The sequence below is a fragment of the Lactuca virosa genome, chromosome 7 (assembly GCF_052849685.1).
Source record: "Lactuca virosa cultivar CGN04683 chromosome 7, Lactuca_virosa_CGN04683_v6, whole genome shotgun sequence".
NCBI classification, from domain to species: domain Eukaryota; kingdom Viridiplantae; phylum Streptophyta; class Magnoliopsida; order Asterales; family Asteraceae; genus Lactuca; species Lactuca virosa.
This window is the reverse complement of record NC_136432.1, coordinates 31095134-31115934: the sequence shown is the minus strand read 5'-3', so window position 1 is coordinate 31115934 and position 20801 is coordinate 31095134. Positions and strand designations below refer to the sequence as shown.

The following is a 20801-nucleotide window of genomic DNA, read 5'->3' as shown; positions in this document are numbered from 1 at the left end:
AAGGATGCCTTATATGCCTATTGTATGTGCTTGTAGACCTGCATGCTAGTACTGATCAGTCAGTGATAGGATGGCCTGTTTAGGTTATGCCTGATTGCATGAGTCTTAGAATATAATGCCAGTATAGATTCCTGGTAAGAGGATAGAATGGTTTGATTAGAATATGTGGGTTAGATTTTTCCATTGTTTGAATGTTGCTTGCTTTGTGCTTTGTGGGACTCTTAGCAATGTGAGCTAGCTACTAAGTGAATATGTGTGACATCCCCATTTTCACGGCCAGAAAAGACCGATTTTGTTTATGCTTGTTTGAAAATCAGAGTAACATTTTAAATAAAAGTGTTGCGGAATTTGTCCCAAAACAAAATATGATAAAGATTTATCAAAAGCATTTCCAAGGAAATGTATTTCATTAAAAGACTCGGGATGTCATGTTCGATACAGATCAAAAGCATAAACAGTACAATAGAAGCCTTACTACATTATTTCGTATCTACAGGCCTATATCCGTAATCCCTCATCCAAAACATCACATCTATGCTCGAGCGCCACTACCTGTAATACATGAAACTGAGTGGGTCAGGCTTGGGAGCCTGGTGAGCACATAGGGTTTTCAACCCACAATAAATAAGTTTATTAATTTCATCAACCAACAATAACCCAATTACCCGTTCCCGTTATCCTCATTTTACGTCCCTAAACACCTATCATAAGGGACCTAGCCTAAGGATCATCATCGGGATGGACACTACTGTTAAGGGGGTTCCTCAGCAATAAATGTCCTAAAGGCAACCATGAGGGGGATGGAGTACACCGGTGAATACATCGTTCACAAACACCTACAGGTTGCGAGCCTGCTAGCGTTCCACTGGATTGTCTAGAAGAGTCCGTGGTTGTCATCCATACTCCGCTAGATGACAGAATCAACAACAACAATATCGAGGCCTCTCATCATTTTATCACACATCGTCTATTAAATCTACCCATGTTTTACCCCAACATTTTGTAGATATAAAATACATATACAGTTTAAATCATTTAAAACATGTATAAAAATCTTTCATCAACATAGACAGCAAGTATTCAGACAATATGCACACATAACACGTAATTTATATTAAATACTTCATATCTATGTGTAAGATGAAAGTGACTATGCACTCACCTGATTAGGTGGTGACTCGGTACTCGAACAGCACTTCGTTATCTCAAAACAGTTTTTCCTTGACCAAAACCTAGTATTGATACCACTATAGTTTAGTTTTAACGTTAACCGCGACTAATTAATAGTCTAACTATTATTATTATTATATAAGCGTTAAATAACACTCAATATAACTCATAATAATAGCCCAAATAATTATTTTAAGGACCTAATAACATTACTATAATTATTTAAAAGTTATATTAAAAATTGCGTAGGCGTAGCTCAATTACAACGGATTTTAAAGAGAACCGGGCTTTGCTCGGAGCAGCGTTTCCGAAACCGAAAGACCCTTTTTCTCGGGACTCCGGGAGCCTCGGGGCTTCCTTTGGGTGCTAGGGATTTTTCCTAGGGTTTAGGGGTTAAAATGGGTTAGAGAGAGAAAGTAGTGAGAGAAAGAATGAGTTTTGGTGTGATTTCCTCGGCAGCCCTCGCAGGGTATTTATAGGGGCCGAACTTCGGATCTACACGGGGCGTTCAACAAGTTACGCGGGGTGTAACTTCGGATAAGGGTGCCAGCTCGCACCAGCTGGCTCGCACTCGCAAGAGGATCAGGTCCGAAGGTACGCTGGGCGTACCAGCCTTGGACGCGGGGCATAGAGCGAAGGCGAGGCGACGTGGCGTTCATCGGATGCGAGACCGTGGGGAGCAAGCAACGGCTAGGATTGAGCCACGTCATCGCGTCTTGCATCAGATTTCGCAAATTGCACTCTCGACTTTAAAAATTCGTAACTTTCACATACGAGCTCCGTTTTCGACGTTCTTTATATCCACGCATAGGCGGGAATGTACTCTACAACTTTCGTTTAGACTCCGTCGGCAAATTTTGACTTTATTTTAAAAGTTATATTTTTAACAGGCCGGGACAGGATTGGTCTGTTAAAAATTCATAACTTCTTCATCCGACGTCCGTTTTCGTCTGTCTTTTTATTGTTGTGCTACTATTAACGAGATCTTCGATTCTCGTTTAGGTTGTGTTGGCTAAAAACCGCTCGATCTAATATTCGAACTTCGGGTTGTACACTGCTAAGCCGAAACTTCAAAAAATCATAACTTCCTCATACGAAGTCAGATTTGGGCGTTCTTTTTATGGACGCTCCCGGTTTAACGTATTCTACAACTTTCGTTTAGATTGCTAAGGCTAAAACTCGCTCTATCGTAAATTCACTATTTACGCTTCCCGGTGCCGTGCCGGTTCCGCCGCGAAACTTCGACGGGTCATAACTTCTTCGTTATAACTCGGATTTCGGCGTTCTTTATATCTCCGGAATCATTGTTTCGACCACTACAACTTTATGTAAAGATATCGGGCTTATCTCATACTTTAATTTTGACGCTTATTTTTATTCTTTATTAATTATACATAAATAATAAGCATATAAATTCACATAATTCTTAAAATACTCAAATATTTCATCTTTATTACATCAAAAGAGTTACAATAGTTGACCTAGACTATTACATCGTCTAAAAATGCTTAGCCCCGAAACCCGGGCGTTACAATATGCTAAGTCACATGTGGCACAGGATGGATAATCTCAGAGTGATGGACTTGGCCCTATTGCGTAGCTCTCGTCTGAGTCCAACCGTTCTAGCATTGAGTCTTTTACTCGAAGGATTATCTGTCTCTGCTACATGTGGCTATATTCATGAGGTAGCTAGTTGATATTACTGAGAATCTTTCAGCAGCTGAGGACTGGGTGGGTTCGGGAACCTAGGAAAGCCTAGGATATGCTTCAGTGGGTTACTAATGAGGTTTAGTGATACTTGGGTGCATCAGTTTGAGGAAGTGACTTGGAGGATTCAGGAGGATTGTTGAGGAAAGTATGGATAGGTGTGGAAGGTAGTATTGGGCCCGTACTTCTAAAAGCACCAGATCCATACTCGAATCGGTGAGAGTCTTGGAGAATTTAAGAAGCTTATGAGAGGTGGATTCTTGGGCGAATTGTGATTATTGGCTTGAATGTATTTAAGTTTAGAGATGAGCTCTCAGGGAGAAGGTTCAGGTTCAGGATCCAGCACAGGTGCAGGTGCGGAATCGATCAGCAAGTAGATGCAGGAGTTCCTCTCATCGTAGATTACCCGTGGTATGATGGAGCAGACTCCTATGATCTTGGGTTCAGTCGAGGAAGGGATTTTGGTAGTATTGGATAGCTGTCTCGGGGACTTTCGGGTTGAGACTATAGCAGGGGAGCTAGGGGCTCATCCGGAGCGCAAGGCTTGTGGATCCTTAGGATCCTCCGGGGAGGAGGATCCTCTTGTTAGCTTTAGTTATTCGGGATCGGAAGAGATTTGTGTGTCGTGTCTCCAGGAGAGTCAACCAATTAATCGGATGACCGCAGAGATTTCACGAGCCCTTCGCGAGGGATTTCCTAGTATCATTAGTCGGATCACTGACAGATTGATTGTCCAATTTGAGGAGTGGGCCTCACTCTCACGTGCTGCAAGTGCAGCTGGTGGGGCTGGTAGTGAAGGAAATGTGAGTTTGGAAGCGCGGTTCGAAAAAAGGAAGCAGACACCTATCTTAGGACGATTGGAAGGAGGTGGAGGGTCCGACTCGGCTGACTTGGGTATTGGAAGTCAGGGAGATCTTGAGGTGTGTGGCAAGTGCGGGGGAACCCATGGGTTTGCTTGTCACAAGTTTAGGTGTTTCAAGTGTGGAGAAAGAGGGCATGTGCATCGGATTGTAAAAAGGATCAGATATGTTTTTATTGTCACCAGCCAGGTCATTTCAATTCCCGCTGTCCTGCTAGGGAGGCGGAGAGAGTTCAGGTTCCAGCGCCTGTCGTTCCGCAGGAAGTCAAGATCGAGCCGCAATAGATCGCTGGTATGTAATCTGAAATCCCCTTTTCTGTAATGATAGTATTGTGTAATTACTCTTGATCAATAATTATATCTGCTTTGGATTCTCATTGAGTTTTAGGTAAGTGTACCTAGGGGTTTATTTCCCTGCTTGTGTTATATTCTTAAGAATTTTCATATGCCAATTGCATACCGTGAATTGTTGAGTAGTTAGTAAAAGGTCGTTCCCTTTTCACTGCATCGGGGTGTTCAGTGTTCTCTCGGTTCGTAGTAGAGATCGGTCAGGGGTATTATGTGGAAGGTCTGTGGTTAGCTTCATCAAGCTGGTCCACCTGTATCGATGGGGTATAGTGGTTTCATCATTCGTTCCAGTATGATCGGCGGCGGTCTATGGGATAGCTTTTGGGTTTTGGCACTACCATCGCTAGGAGAGGAGCAGTAGCAGATAAATACGGGTATAGTCGTATGGGTTGTTAACCATTGGATGTTCCAAGGGAATTGTATTTTTCGCATGGTTCATGGTTGATTAGAGTTCAGTGGTTCTGCGAGGATTCGCCAGCCAGGGTAAAGGTTAAGGTTTCTAGTCGCCAACATGGAAACTTAAGGAGTTGGTATAGTAGCATGAGAAGTGAATTGAGGTATCAGACTGGATCAGAATTCGAGAGTACTCTTCAATATTTTAGAGGATGGATGATCTTAAGGTTCAACTGTTAATTGATCGATAGAATTCGTAAGCATAGGTTGTCAACAGTGGATTATTAGAAAGCAAGAAGGATTGGGAATCCATCAATTCTCACACGCCATGAAGATTTAGTCGAATCTAAGTGGGGAAGAATCGATCAGGTATTCAGGAGCAGAAATAGGTGTGAAACTAGGATGAGTTTCGCATCCCCGTCAGGGAAGGAGGCAATCGAGTGGCCCTCTTGATTGAGGATTGGGTGAGTTGGGAGTGAAGGGTTTTGAGCATTCTAACACTCCTAAGGTGTACATGCAACCCTAAATACCTTGGATCTATGTTTTCTCTATTATACATGAAAATATCAATTTTCCAAGGTATTGTTCTAACTAGCATAATATAATGTACATGTAATATAAAATCTAGTATAATTACATACCCCTTGTTGTAGCTTGATTTCATGGAGCTCAAGAGCCTAGTGCCTCAAGTGTGACACCTCAAATGGTTCACACAACACCAAATACACTTAGAATAACTTGAGAGAAATGAGACACTTCATGAAATCGGCTAGCCCTCACCATTCCTTCATAGTGGCCGATTTTTGGGAAGAATAAGATGCTTATATAGTGTGTCACAATTAGGGTTACACCATGTAAACCCTAATTGGCATGGCCTTTCATTTCCATGATCCATGGATACAAAAACACCATGGAGCATCCTATGGGTTTTAGCCCAACTTGATAATCCATGGAGCATTAGCCCACTATACAAGTATGGATGATTTACACAATCAACCCATATCTTTAATTAGACTCCTTTTGATCACTTAATTAATTTCAAATTAATTCTTGATCAATACTAATTAAATAATCTTATTAATATATTAGAACTTATAATATATTAATAAACCTTAAGTGTTATTTCTCTCATTTTAGTCTATCCAAATGCATGATGCCATGCAACCCAAATGGACCATGCCAATCGGGTCAAGTACATACCAAATATAGTTATGGACTTAGACACTAATCCAATAGTCTCCCACTTGGATAAGTCTAAAACTATTATTGCGTATGACTTCAAAACCTGACTAGCAATCGTAGCTCTTAAAAGCTGCTGCCGTCGAACTCTGAACAAATCAATGACGCGTCCATCAGATAAGGGATCATATATTCCTCCATTCTAGATATCATATGGACTGAGACATGGATTAAAATCATTCTCTCTGTCCATTTGTTGTTTCCCGATTTCTGATTTATGACGACCGACTAATTGAACAAATCAAACCAGCCCTGGCTTGGCCAAGCACTTCGGGGTGTCATCACTAAATCATCGAGGGGCCCACAGATATCGCTTTTATCCCTTTAAGGGTAAAAGGAATGGATAAACTTCGACTCATATGCTTTTTCTACTACTTGTTGAATCATACACAAAGGCACGTTTTATAACACCGAGTTACCAAACGTTTTATAACACTGAGTTACCAAATGCGTTTTCGTGCAATCAATGTATAACCAACCCATAGGCAACAAGTCATATCTCTAGGTGTGAAGACTTATATGATATTACCGTCTCGCGATCACTCGAGATAAATTCCATGAAGTGATACCAGCGAGCGTGGGTTGAATCCAATACTCAGAACTTATGAGCACTCATGAGTGTTGTAGCCATGTCCAACATCTTAGACCTCTACAACCAACTTCATGACAGTCTTGATTCATATCTACTTCCAACATATGACCGACTGTGGATAGTTTGAATAACTTAGTCATTCAGGAAGAACGACCTAGTTATTCTGGAAGTCAAAACATGCAAAGTGAAACACAAGAATAATCGAATCCAATATGGTCTCAGAACTTATGAATATAAATAAAACACTTTTTATTTATCACCATATTGATTACACATTATTCATTGCATACTGTTTCAAACTATCAACTTTATACTTGAATTAAAACAATAATTGTCCCATGCTCCAAGCATGTACACTATGTTTTCTAAACACTAGTCATGCCATACACCAAGTATGCACACTATGTTTGTCTAAACATTAGTTATGCCATACACCAAGTATGCATACTAAGTTTGTCTATGATCTTTACTTTGTGAAATAGATCGATTGAACATAATTCCAATGATTCTCATTTCACATTCCTAAATCCTTACCGCAAATGCAAGAATTCCAAATTCATGCCATTTACCGAAATATTGTTAGATTTTAAACTTATATGCATTGATCCTCTTGTAATGATTATGCACAAAGTCACAAAGACTTGTCAACAGACATTACAGAGTATTCCAATAGAGATCAACGCCATGGAAACATCCTTCTTGCATTAAGTTTTTCTAATCTTACACAAATTGAATAACTTCCATCTATGGAAACATTTCCATATTCCCATTTTGACTATCACTTCTGAACAATAGTTGCCTCTTTTCAGAATATGTCAATATGGTCATTTCCAAAAATTAACACTATACTTCCAACTGTCCTTGAGCAACCAATCTTTGGTAAACCTTAGATTGTTCTCGACAATTGCTTAATCAAATTAGTCATATCTAGTTCTAGTATTTTTTTTCCCTCTTAATGCTCTAGGCATTTGGAAAAATTTAGAACAGATGAATATTGTAGCACATGCAATCGACCCTATATCTGAAGCATATGAGACACGATTCATGATGTTTCACATAAAGACATGATACTAGACCAGTCTTTTTGCTACAATATTTCTATTTGCCAAGTTCTCATAATTCAGAATATGAAAAGGGATGCCGTAATCATAATCGAATTTTAGAACGCAAATAATGGACCCATATATAGAATTTCTTGATGTTGAGCCATTCCAACACAAAATTCATATATATCCTGGACTAAAGATGATTAAAACCTCAATCTAAGCTTTTATAATTGAAATGAAGTATAATTTCCTCTCCCTTAATTATAGCAAAACAACTTTTCAACCCCTGCAACTTCACGAATTGAAACTTTTGTTTTCTATAATTAACATTGCTATCTTGCAATACTAATAATAATTATCATGCTCCCACTAACATGATGATTATTAGCATAACACTTATGCTCCCACTAGCTTTGACATGTACTCAGAAATCAGATGAACTTCTAGAAATCAATACTTTATTGACTTTCTTACCAAAGTTCAGATTTCTGATACGAGATGTTTTGATAAGACTTTATCAAAATCACACACCTTTCCTTAGATAGCTCATATGTGTGTCTAAACAATTTTTTAGAACTATGAAAAAGGGATGCCGTAATCATAGTCTCAATTGTTTAGACCTTTGCCATTTCTCACAAGTTCATGTTAGTATGCCGGTTAACCACACACGCTCCACTAACGACTTTGAGAATGCAAATATCACAATTGCTATCTACCTAAAATCTACTTAGTGAAAGCGTTTCCTCACCATCATTTTCATGAATCGGAGAGAAACCTTATGTCACTTAGATTTTATGGTGTATGTGCTCCTTTCCATGTGGATTTGTCAAAACCATAATCACAAGACAAGGTTAGTGACAAATCAAAACTCATATGGACCGAACTTGTGCAGTCTTAACTTCTTGCCACCTGGCAACACAAGGGCCTGCCATTGCTTCCAAGTTGTTATGCAACCAACTAAGAACTATCAGAACTCATATGCAAAGCCAACTTTAACTGGAATGGGCACGGAATTAGGAATATGTCAACACGATAGGTTATAAACCTCACGTCGTGTGCTAGTGATAAACTACATGTTTTTATTCTTGATTAGACTCTTTCAAGATCTTTTAGACTCCCACTGTCCACTTGACATATAAGACTCTCTTGCCAAATATTCAAGAGATAGTGCAGATTCTTATCAAGAAAAGCACTTCACACAATTGGCCTTAGCTAGTCTTTGTTTTATCCAAAACATCACAACTTACCAATTTCAAATGTACAAGAGTAGAGCACATTTTACTCTTACATTTGACAAGTGTTAATAAACCTTCTTTAAGATGTGTCACTCAAGTTACAATCTTGGAGTCTGACTCTAAGAATTGTTTTGGAACAAAGTATGAGTCATCTTATTGATTTAACCATTTCAACAATTCACGATTCCTCTTCTTAGCCATAAGAATGCACTAAGATGTCCTTAGAAGACCAATTGTGATATGGTTCTTTAATCATTAAGATGATCACAAAACATGATACTAAAGTACTCTCCCATCTTTTCAGATTTGAGAAACTTTTATCTTTCTGCCTAATTTCATTCTTCTCATTCGTTCTGCCATACATCGAAACTTTTCCAATGTTTCAGAATTATACTTAAACTTGTAAGTATAATCATATTTACTAAACTTTAGTAAATCATGACGAATAGTCTTATCGATCTTTTGTGGTGGACTTGACCAGTGCACACGAATGTGTACTCGATCCCTTAGTCCTTCACTTGACTCACATATACATGTGAACAAGGTATTAGTCTTAATTTTCCAAAGATGAAAATTCTCATTCACCATACTATACAACTTGCATGATTCCAAGTTTCTATCCAACTGAAACTTATCCAACTGAAACTTGGTTGATGAGAATCTTTCCTTATTTGGTAAATTATGACACTACCACAAACGACAAAATCAAATTCATTTTCCAATGTTGCTATCAATGGAATCATATAAACAACAATTTTTCACAAGTACCATTGTAAGGATACTTAAAATAAATAAAATCAAAACTTTTCTTTTATTTTAAAACTTGCGGAAAAACTTATCCTTACAATGCAGATGCATATGAAAACTATGTTGTTATTTATTCCTAAGAAATCTATCACAACTCTTAAGCAGTAGCTCAAAAAATTATGATCACCGAACCATGCGATCGAAATCCATCTTCGCGATCAGAATCAGCTCACTCTTCTTTAAGCTTCCTCTCCTTTCTCTGATTCTTTAAACTTCAACATGTGTCCCAGTCACATCATGTAATAAGAATCACCAAATAGGAACTTAATAGAGTTAGATAGTGGACTTACCTGAAGTACAGTCAATCTTTTTTACTAGACCTTCTCTCAGATCTTTCAGGTAGTTAGGGTAGCTTCGCAACCAATGCCCCTTACTTTGGCAATAGAAATATATGGACCCGTTGGGAATGGTACACAGAACTATCTCAGACTTAACCTTTCTCTTTACCATTAATCAACCGAGTTGACTATGGCCGATCCCTTTCCATTGGGAAGAGAAAGCTTTTCTGGATTTTCAATGTTACCATTGTTAATGTCCATGGAAGTTTGGGAAGTTGATCTTCTAATCCAATTTGCTTTACCAGTGCTCCAAATCATTGTTGATTCAGCATCACCTAGCAAATAGATAAGATCATTAAGGGTCATGTCACAGTCTGTTTCATAGTAGTCCCAAGGAAACTCACTATGTGACTTAGAAAGTGATTGAACAACCAACTTTCTCAAGACTTTGACACCAAACTCTCCCGCCTTGTCAATATGTGACTTCATCTCCAAGATGTGAGCACACATAGACCTTGCTTGCCAATAGGGCTTGAGTGACCTTGAACTCGTGAGTTAGGGAGAATAATTGGAGGAGGTGGAGGGAGTGAAGAATGATTTTCGGGACATCATCTTCATTAGGAAAGCTTGTTCCAAGAGTTTTGGGAAGATCATAACTGTCTGAACCAGACATCTTTTGGGAGATATTCAAAATAGTTGATTTAAAGTCCTTAATATAACACCCAATATGAAATATTAAGGCTAGGACCCAACACAATACTTTTATAACTTGGAAGAGGGATGCCGTAATCCAAGCTGTAAAATATTTGAAGGTAGGCGAATGACGATTCACCAATTTCCACCATGAAAATGAAATAATTTAATTAGGTTTTACTTGGATTTGAAACTCCTAGATCTTTTGAGATTCATTGAATTGTTCAATGGCATGTTTCAATCTCGATTGTGCCCTTTCAAATTTTATGACTGGGATGCCGAGGATCACAAAACAAGGTGTGAATAACCATGCAAATATACTTGGTACCCTTAATATTTACCCCTCAATCGATGTGCCGGTTAACCACACACGCTCCACCGATACTATGATAAACATTAAGTTACCCTTTGCCTACCTTGTTAAATCCAGGTTAGTGTGCCGGTTACCCACACGCACTCCACTAACGACTTAAGCAAAGTGCAAAGTGTAATTTCATGGGTTAGCACCAAATTCACATTTTCCTAAGTAACTAAGATTGAGAATTTATAAAAGTTTAGTTACTTAGTATTTATCATTAATACTTTTAATGAAGGGAGAATTCTAGTCGTTGTCCTACCCGTTCGGCTAATGACCCTCCACCAGTCAAGGAAGCGGTGAGTGAGAGTGGACACCCATTAAACTGCCATTTTATAGGCAGTAACCTTATACACCCCCTTATAAACCGGCTTCGTGAATGAGGCCTACTAACGGTAAGAATGACTTGCTCTTATACATATATATATTATTAACTTATAATACTATAAAGTATAAGGGTTGAATTTTAACTTTTAAAATTCTAAGGGCTTAACTTGGAATTAAAGTACTCATAAGGGAAAACTTTACAAATTCCAAAACTTGAGGGCAAGTTTTGAAACTATTCAAAACTATTCAATTCCATAACTTATGTGTTTAAAGTAGTTTTAATTCAAAAAACTCTTCAAGTTCCATAACTTGAGGACAAGTTATGGAAGACTTTAAACTATTAAAAGAATATGACTTTTCTTTATTCATAACCTATGGAAATATTTATGAGTTTTATGAATCTTAAATGTGACTTTTCATATAACTTGAGGACAAGTTACAAAAACACATTTTACAACCAAATCTTAGATTAATTTGGATTGAAAACAACAATTTCACATAACTTTTCTATTAATCTAAGCAACTCATAAGAACAAGATAATTCATATCAACAATTTTCAAGAACTTAGCTAATCACATAAACAAAACAAAAATCTTGAAACTTTGACAATTATCATTTATTTGGATGAGAATAAACATTACCATAACATCGAAATCAAGTTTTATGAACAAAAACACTTTGTGGTAATGATTCTAATCCAAAACAGGCCAAAAAAACTGAATTTTTTTTTCACTGAGCAGTCACCACCTCGTGGTAAATTTTACCACCTCGTGGTGAACTGGCAGATTCCAAAAAAAACGATTTTTCTTGCAAATAGCATCAAGTATAATTGAAAACAAGTCTAGGCTCTGATACTACTGAAGGGTTTTGAGCATTCTAACACTCCTAAGGTGTACATGCAACCCTAAATACCTTGGATCTATGTTTTCTCTATTATACATGCAAATATCAATTTTCCAAGGTATTGTTCTAACTAGCATAATATAATGTACATGTAATATAAAATCTAGTAGAATTACATACCTCTTGTTGTAGCTTGATTCCATGGAGCTCAAGAGCCTAGTGCCTCAAGTGTGACACCTCAAATGGTTCACACAACACCAAATACACTTAGAATAACTTGAGAGAAATGAGACACTTCATTAAATCGGCTAGCCCTCACCATTCCTTCATAGTGGCCGATTTTTTGGAAGAATAAGATGCTTATATAGTGTGTCATAATTAGGGTTACACCATGTAAACCCTAATTGTCATCGCCTTTCATTTCCATGATCCATGGGTACAAAAACACCATGGAGCATCCTATGGATTTTAGCCCAACTTGATAATCCATGGAGCATTAGCCCACTATACAAGTATGGATGATTTACACAATCAACCCATATCTTTAATTAGTCTCCTTTTGATCACTTAATTAATTTCAAATTAATTCTTGATCAATACTAATTAAATAATCTTATTAATATATTAGAACTTATAATATATTAATAAACCTTAAGTGTTATTTCTCTCATTTTAGTCTATCCAAATGCATGATGCCATGCAACCCAAATGGACCATGCCAATCGGGTCAAGTACATACCAAATATAGTTATGGACTTAGACACTAATCCAACAGGGAGTTCAGATGACGTTCATACATTTAGTTCACTCTTTCCCTTGACATCGGAGAGCAGACTTCGGGAAACAGGTTAAAGGTCCAGTTAGGACTCGAGTTCAGTGAAGAATTAGGTTGAGTGTGTGTTCGACTTAGGAGGGACATAGATGGATTGGTGATAGAACCAAGGTTGACAGATAGTGTTAGAGTGTTGTAAGTCCGCGGGTGTAGTCGTAGCATTCACGAGGTTTCCAGATAGTGATAGAAGTGTTGTAAGTCTGCGGGTGTAGCCGTAGCATTCACAAGGTGTCCAGATAGTGATTGAAGTGTTGTAAGTCTGCGGGTGTAGCTTTAGCATTCACAAGGTTTCCAGATAGTGATAGAAGTGTTGTAAGTCTGCGGGTGTAGCCGTAGCATTCACAACGTTGTCAGATAGTGATAGAAGTGTTGTAAGTCTGCGGGTGTAGCCGTAGCATTCACAAGGTTCTCAAATAGTGTTGGAAGTGTTGTAATTCTGCGGGTGTAGCCGTAGCATTCACAAGGTTGTCAGATAGAATTAGAGTGTTGTAAGCCTACGAAGGTAGTCGTAGCTTTCACTAGGTTGATAGATAGTATGGGAGTGATGTTAGATCACGAGAAGAACAGTAGTACCCATCAGTTTGGGTGCAACAGTGAGGGCATGGAAATCCACGGATTAGGTTACGGAATTACCCAGATGGGTTAGAACTGGTTGAGCCAGTGATAAGACCGTGGGAACACCACGACAGTCATAGGATCAAGGAAACGATGGACCACATAAGGTTGTTTGTGATATAACGTTATCTTCAGTCATGTAGCAATCACTTCCAGCCTTGGATTTGGTGACGTCGGGATTCGATATAAGGACTCGATCGGTTGGATCAGGAGGTCGTTAGAGCCATAGTGGAAAGATAACTAATGGCAACTATTGACAGATGAGGACTTCGTTCGAAAGTCGCTTAGGGCGACTGTATGGGAGCCTCTGGCTCAATAAGCAGGTGGGAACTCGGTATTTCAGATGACTGGTGAACGAATTAAGACCATGGAAGTCTCGGTGGATTTTGGAAAACAGCCAAGAGACAGTTTAGTGTTTCAGGCAGTTCGGTGATTCAGGCAGTTCATTGTTTCAGGCAGATCAGCGTTTCGAGGAGTTCCAATGTATCGGGCAGTATTAGTGTTTTAGGTTGCAAGTACGGATGGAATAACTGATTGATTGGGAAGTAATAATTCACTCACAGTGGGATTAAATAATCTCAGAGTAGTCGATTTGATCCTGTTGCGCAGCTCTCGTCTGAGTCTAACCGTTGCAGGGATGAATCTTCTACTCGAAGGATTATCTGATCCTTCTGTCAGGTTTAAGTGTTATGTAGCCGTTTATGGACAGTGACTTATACCCTTTTCAGCAGCAGCGTGATGGGTGATAGTTCGGTCTGAGGGGTCGACAGGGATTCAGATCACTGAGACCTTAGGGTTCGGATTTCAGGGAGAGTAGGATTGGTTTTACTTGAAAGATCGAGGAGCCATTCTTCACCGAGTTTGAAGAATTACTCTAAGGATGGTTTTAGTAGATCGGGATAGGCTGATAGATGAACATAGTGGAAAGGTTGCGATTGTTATGTTAGCAGTTGAGGGATTGACGGAGAGTTGTTTCAGGTTGTTTCAGCACGGGCAAGCTGTCAGAAAGCCAGATTACGATAAGTTTCAGGTCACAGAAGGTAGAAGTAGCTTAAAGGGGTTGAAGGTTCGAGTGATATATCCTGGATAGAAGTTTCGGTTGCCTTGGAAAGGCCATCGATCGTGCGGGGTGATGGTTGTACCCTCAGGATGGCAGGTGCCAGTTCTCGTAAGAAACGTCAGTTGGTTCATGGCAAATCGAGGGAGTACGGGCTTATCGCATGAGTCATTTTGGGGGATAGGTGATTGCAGTAGACTTCAAGGACGAAGTTTAAGATAAGTGGGGGAGATTTGTAACGCCCGGTTCCTGGTAGGTATTTAAATAAGAATTCTCACTTTTGCAAAGGGACTCGACGAGTTGGAGGCCCCAAACTCGTCGAGTAGAAATGGGAATTTGGACGCGGGTTAAGAAACCTACTCGATGAGTTGGGGAGCCCCAAATCGACGAGTAGGGATGCCAGAGTGAAACCCTAATTTTCAAGGTTTGCACCCTATTTAAGAACCTCATTACAGCCTCCCTCATCGCCTCCCCCAGTCCAGCAAACCCTAATTCGTGAGCTTGAGCCCTCTTGAGTGTGTATGAGTGAAAAGAGAGTGATTCTTTGGTAATCTCTTGAAGGAGTTGAAGTTGGAGGTGCTTGGTTGAAGGAAGAAACTTTGGATCCAGGGGTTTCTCTGTTAAGGCAGTCATATTAAGGTATAAAGTTTATACCTTGACTATTTTCTTGCTAGATCTCTTTATGGAGTAGTTTAGGGCTTTTAGTAGCTTGTTTTGAAACCATTCTTGGTTGTGAGCATGCTTTGTGGTCATGACTTCAGATCTAGACGTTTGTAGCCTCATGAGACTGAAAGTTGCCAGCTTTATCTAGTCTTCGCCTTTCCCCATGCCCTAGACCTCTTTTGGAGCTTAGTTTTGGTATTTTTAGCTTCTTGACACCATGCATGGACGTAAAGTTAGCAACTTTACGTGATATTCCATCCTTAAGGGACCAGATCTATGGTTTGGAAGTGTTGGACTCAACAGGAAGTGACTTAATGGATTAAGACTAAGGGGACTCGTCGAGTTGGATCGTGATCCCTGATCTTTTGGATTTCTGAGCAACTCGATGAGTCTAGCAGATGACTCAGTGAGTTGGCCAAGTTTTTCTGAGTTCTGAAGAATGAAGAACTCGACGAGTCCAAGGAAGGACTCGACGAGTTGAAACGAAAAGTCTCGATTCTGTCATAAGGAAGAACTCGGCGAGTTAAAGGGTAACTCGACGAGTTGAATCGCGAGTTCGAGGTTTTCTGATTTATAGAACTCGGCGAGTTGATTCAACCAACTCGGCGAGTTGACTTTGACCACATGTTGACTTTGACTTGGATGTTGACTTTGACCAAGGTTGACCCTGAAGGGTTATGAATTATGAAATGGGTTCAGAAAGGGTAGTCCCATGTAAGGGTTTGGGCCCACTTGGAAATTGGGCCATATATTAGGCTTTTAGGGATCTTATGGTTTTAAACCTTATTGGTTTTGGACTTGGGCCTTAGTTATGGGTCTTGTTGGCCCAAGGGTAAATGGTCATTTTACCCCGAGATTGGAATATGGTTCATGGTTTAGAACTTAGTGTTAATTGGATATTGTGCTAGAAATTGTCAGTTTGGGAAGCCGTCAGGGCATCAGCTAGGGAGTTCGGGCAGCGAGCTTCAGTATTTGAGGTGAGTTACCTTCCAGTAGAAGTGGGTCTAAGGCACCAAGGTCGGCCCACTAGTAAGAGTTATATTAGGGATGATTGTCTTTGTGATAATTATCCGGTATGTCGTTATCCGTTATGTTTTATGTTCTAGTATGCCATGATGTTATGTGATATGTGATAGGAGGGGTAGGATAGACCCCAGTACTGGTCGATAGGGCCGAAGGGATATGCCCGCACACAGATAAGCTAGGCAGTATATGACTTATATGTCTATGCACTAGGATGCTATGTGGTAGAAGTAGGGGTGAAATAGTCCCCGGTACCGGTCGAAAGGACCGAAGGGGTAGACCAACACCCTGATATGCTAGGCGACGTACCGGTCGACAGGGTCGAAGGGGTAGGCCATCACCCTGATATGCTAGGCAAGTTACCGGTTAACAGGACCGAAGGGGTAGGCCAACACCCTGATATGCTAGGCAGGTTACCGGTTGAAAGAGACCGAAGGGGTAGCTAGTACCCGGATATGTTAGACAGTATGTGTTATGTATGTGGTATGATGGGAGAACTCACTAAGTTTCGTGCTTACGGTTTACAGTTTTGGTTTCAGGTACTTCGTTTTCAAAGGAAAGGAGCTGGCATGATCGCAGCGCATCACACTATGTTTTCCGCACATGAGATCTTTGGGATTACACTCTGATATTGTTTTATGTTAACATGTTTTGATTATTGACACTTTGGTTTTGACATAGGATGTTATTATGGATGTTTCTATACTAATTGGTTTTATAATAACTTAATTAAAATGAAATTTTTGGTCTTAAATTTTGGGATGTTACATGGATGGTAGCCCCGCTTGCAATTGGCAGACACTGGCGGTTCCAAATGTAGAAAACTTACGGTTAATATGTATTACAGCTATAATATACATGCTAGGTACGGTATTTTCTCTCTTATTTTGCATGGATGTCGTCTCTTCCAACAATATATGGTCGATGCACACACATGTACAGAACAGGGAAGGTTGGACTACATTCAAAATCACCAACCACAATTTAGGTCTGAATATGTCAGTGGTGTTTACAATGCCCTTTCCAAAGGTGACAGTGACAGCCGCTCTATAGGAAAACATACAATTTTACAGGCCACATTTACCGGTGGCCCACGCTACTTGTACAAACATTACCAGGATGGATTGGCTCTTTGTCGAGTTTACGGAAATCCACAATACTTTATTACGTTTACATGTAATGTAAAGTGGCCAGAAATTAGAAGATACATAGAGTTACATGGTGAATCTGATTGCAACAACCGTCCGGATATTATATCACGAATTTTTCAAATAAAATTGAATGAATTTATCAATTTTTTGAAGGAAGATAGAACGTTTGGAGAAGTTGCAGCATGTAAGAACATTTGTTGTAACTTTTGCTACTATAATGTTCCATGATTCTTTTTAACACTTTCGTAATTTTTTTTGTTTTTGTAGATCTATATACCATTGAATTTCAAAAAAGAGGGTTACCTCATTGTCATACATTGTTATGGGTAACGCTACCATACAAGATACGTAATGTTGCTGATATTGATCAATACATTACTGCCGAGCTCCCAAGTCCGACATCAGAATCATCTTTGTACCAAAATATTACTAATTCGATGCTTCATGGTCCCTATGGATTACTAAATCTGTCTGCTCTTTGCATGAAAGACGATAAATGTAGTAAAAATTTTCCAAAATCTTTCAACCCAGCTACAAATTTCGATAAAGATGGTTATGTTCACTATAAAAGGAAGTATGTTTCATATCACATCCTATCAAGTGGAATTAGAATTAACAATGGGTATGTCGTACCATACAACAAACGATTATCCAGTGGCTTCAATGTGCATATCAATGTGGAGTACTGTGGATGGAATATGATGATAAAGTATTAATTTGTTTAAATATATTTCAAAAGGTGTGGAACGATTCAGGTTTGCAATACATAACTCTGAAACCGATATGTCTTCTACTTCTACTAGACCTCAAATGGATGTGAATGAAATCAATAACTTTTTGGATGGTCGGTACATATGTCCTCATGAAGCGTCGTGGAGAATTCTAAATTTTCCAATTCATGAACGATCACCAGTTGTACAAGTGTTGCATGTACATTTAGAGAACATGTAGATAACGATTTTTAGAGAAGATACAGAACTGGAGAAAATTATTAAAAATCCAACTTTTTGAAGAACACCTCTTGTAGCATGGTTTGAAAACAATCGTAGTTGTGAGGATGGATTGCACCTGACATATATTGATTATCCAACAAAGTTTCGTTGGGACAGTACATGTAAAGAGTGGTTACACAGAATTCGCACCGGACCAGAAACAGTTAGCCGATTAGTGTTTGTTCATCCCACAGCCAGAGAATTGTTATATTTGCGCATGTTATTATGTTATCAAAAGGGTTCGAAATCGTACACAGAACTTCGTTCGAGGTAATACATATATAACGTATCGAGAAGCTTGTGATGCACTAGGATTGATCGGCGACAACAAGGAATGGATGGCTGCCTTTGAAGAGGCAACAACATGGGCCTCCTCATCTGAACTATGATCCCTATTCTGTCATTTATTGTTATTTTGTGATGTGGGTAGCCCTTTACAATTATGGGAAAATGCATGGCAAAAAAATGGGTGATGATTTATTGCACACACTCAAGTCCAATATGACCAATACATCCTTCTTTCAAAATGATCATGACTTGCAGCAACAAATTCTTTTTGAACTACAAAAGTTGTTAAATTCATGTACTCCTTCTAAATCACTATCAGATTTCGGTTTGCCATTACCATCACCATCGATACTTGCAACTTTGAAGAACCGTTTCTTGCTCGAAGAAAAAACCTATGACAGAGATGCTTTACAAGACCAACATCAACAAATGGTATCACAACTCAATGTCGATCAACTCAATATTTATGTTGCAATATTGTTCGCTGAAAAGAACAACAATAAAACATTGCTTTTTGTCTATGGTCACGAAGGAACGGGAAAGACATTCTTATGTAATACAATCCTTTCATATTTCAGATCTATAGGGAAGATAGTCTTAGCTGTTGCAGCCTCGGGTATAGCATCACTACTATTACCCTCAGGAAGAACCGTTCACTCAAGATTCAACATTCCTATTGACCTATCGTCATGCAACATTAAGAAAAACACACTTATTGCAGATCTCCTAAAAAGGACATCCATGATTATATGGGACGAAGCACCGATGAGTGACAGACGTTGTTTTGAATGTTTAGACCGTTCACTACGAGATGTACTAGAACATAACTCCAAATTTTTTGGCATGTCAATGCTTCTTGGAGGTGACTTCCGTCAAACGCTTCCTGTGTAACCCAAGAGTAGCAAATCAGAAATTGTAATGTCATCCTTACCAAAATCATACTTGTGGCGAAATTTTAAAGTGTACAAACTTCACTCTAACATGAGAGTTGTGGCAAACAGCGGTATTTATCCAACATGATACTCACCATCAACATTTGCAGTGTGGCTACTAGCTAGATATTGGGAATGGAGACAAAGGTATTTCGGATATAAGTGATCTGGAGAATACAAAGTACATTCAAATACCATAAGCATTCCTTATCCCAAATGACAACAATGCTCTACATTCCCTTATACAATTTGTCTACGGAAATGACCTTCTCAAAAATCCGAGTCACACTGATTTATCAAATAGAGCAATTGTGTGCCCGAAAAATGAATCAGCAAATGAGATTAACACCTTGATTTTAGAAATGGCACCTGGTCACGGCACAACATAGAGTAGGTGTGATGTTATGGCGTCAAATGGCCAACACACTTCGGATTTAGAAACATTCTACCAGATTGAGTATTTAAATGAACAAACATTCTCAGGAATTCCCCCTCACAAACTAACATTGAAAGTGAATGTTCCAATAATGCTACTAAGAAACATAAATCAGAAAGAAGGTTTATGCAATGGAACACACCTAATCATTTCCCAACTACTACCATCTGTAATTGAGGCGGTGATTATTACAGGCACCTCTATCGGAAAGCGTGTTTATATTCCTCGCATAAAGTTTGTTCACAACTCCCCTGATTTACCATTTGTCTTCACCCGCAAACAATTCCCGATAAAAGTTTCTTATGCGATGACTATAAATAAAAGTCAAGGTCAGTCGTTAAAAAAATCGGCATCTACCTATCGGCAACCGATATTTACTCATGGGCAACTGTATGTTGCTCTATCTCGAGCAACCTACCCAAATTCAATTAAAGTTCTAATAAGAAACCATCAAGGAACACAATGCAATGTAACAACAAACGTTGTCTTCAAAGAATTATTGGAATTAGTCAACAATAATGAGGCTGTTAAAATCATCTGAAGACCCACAGTTTAAATTTTATTGTCTCGGCCATGTTCATTAAAACTCCTATTGCAATTTCTTAACATTATTTCCTTCCTATCACTTTATATATATATCTAACTGTGACACTACCCAAATAAATTGCACACAGGTACAAAGCAATGGAAAGAATATCGACACTTCACCACAATTCCCCATGCACAACTCTTGAATTGCGCATCCTAGGCAAGTGGACGCCACATTTTCGCCCTTTTTGGAACCTGGTTCATAGCTGTTGATAAATATGTAAGCATATGTGTAATATATTGTATGACTTAAATACACAATGCATTACTAACCATAAATTTGCATTATATAGGAGGACTCGATCCATATTTTAGGCGGAAAGGAAGATCA

General features: G+C 39.0%; 2 protein-coding genes across 2 annotated transcripts; both read left to right on the top strand.

Moving 5' to 3' along the window:
• The first annotated feature begins 14220 nt into the window (after positions 1 to 14220).
• LOC145126504 (uncharacterized) lies at positions 14221 to 19405 on the top strand. The gene is made up of 5 exons (XM_079061863.1): positions 14221 to 14406; positions 17388 to 17418; positions 17502 to 17943; positions 17990 to 18078; positions 18657 to 19405. The coding sequence occupies exons 1-5, from the start codon at positions 14221 to 14223 to the stop codon at positions 19403 to 19405; spliced, it is 1497 nt and encodes a 498-aa protein (XP_078917989.1).
• A 445-nt stretch (positions 19406 to 19850) lies between these two features.
• Positions 19851 to 20423, top strand: LOC145126503 (uncharacterized). The gene has a single exon (XM_079061862.1). The coding sequence runs from the start codon at positions 19851 to 19853 to the stop codon at positions 20421 to 20423; it is 573 nt and encodes a 190-aa protein (XP_078917988.1).
• The last annotated feature ends 378 nt before the right edge of the window (positions 20424 to 20801 follow it).

What these genes read in the sequence shown, in the direction of transcription:
- LOC145126504 (XM_079061863.1), top strand. Translation starts at nt 14,221, where the DNA reads ATGGTTTTAGTAGATCGGGATAGGCTGATAGATGAACATAGTGGAAAG. An exon ending in GTAGCTTAAAGGGGTTGAAG is followed by an intron (nt 14,407 to 17,387) that starts GTTCGAGTGATA and finishes AATTTTTTGAAG; the next exon opens with GAAGATAGAACGTTTGGAGA. An exon ending in GTTTGGAGAAGTTGCAGCAT is followed by an intron (nt 17,419 to 17,501) that starts GTAAGAACATTT and finishes TTGTTTTTGTAG; the next exon opens with ATCTATATACCATTGAATTT.
- LOC145126503 (XM_079061862.1), top strand. Translation starts at nt 19,851, where the DNA reads ATGGCGTCAAATGGCCAACACACTTCGGATTTAGAAACATTCTACCAG.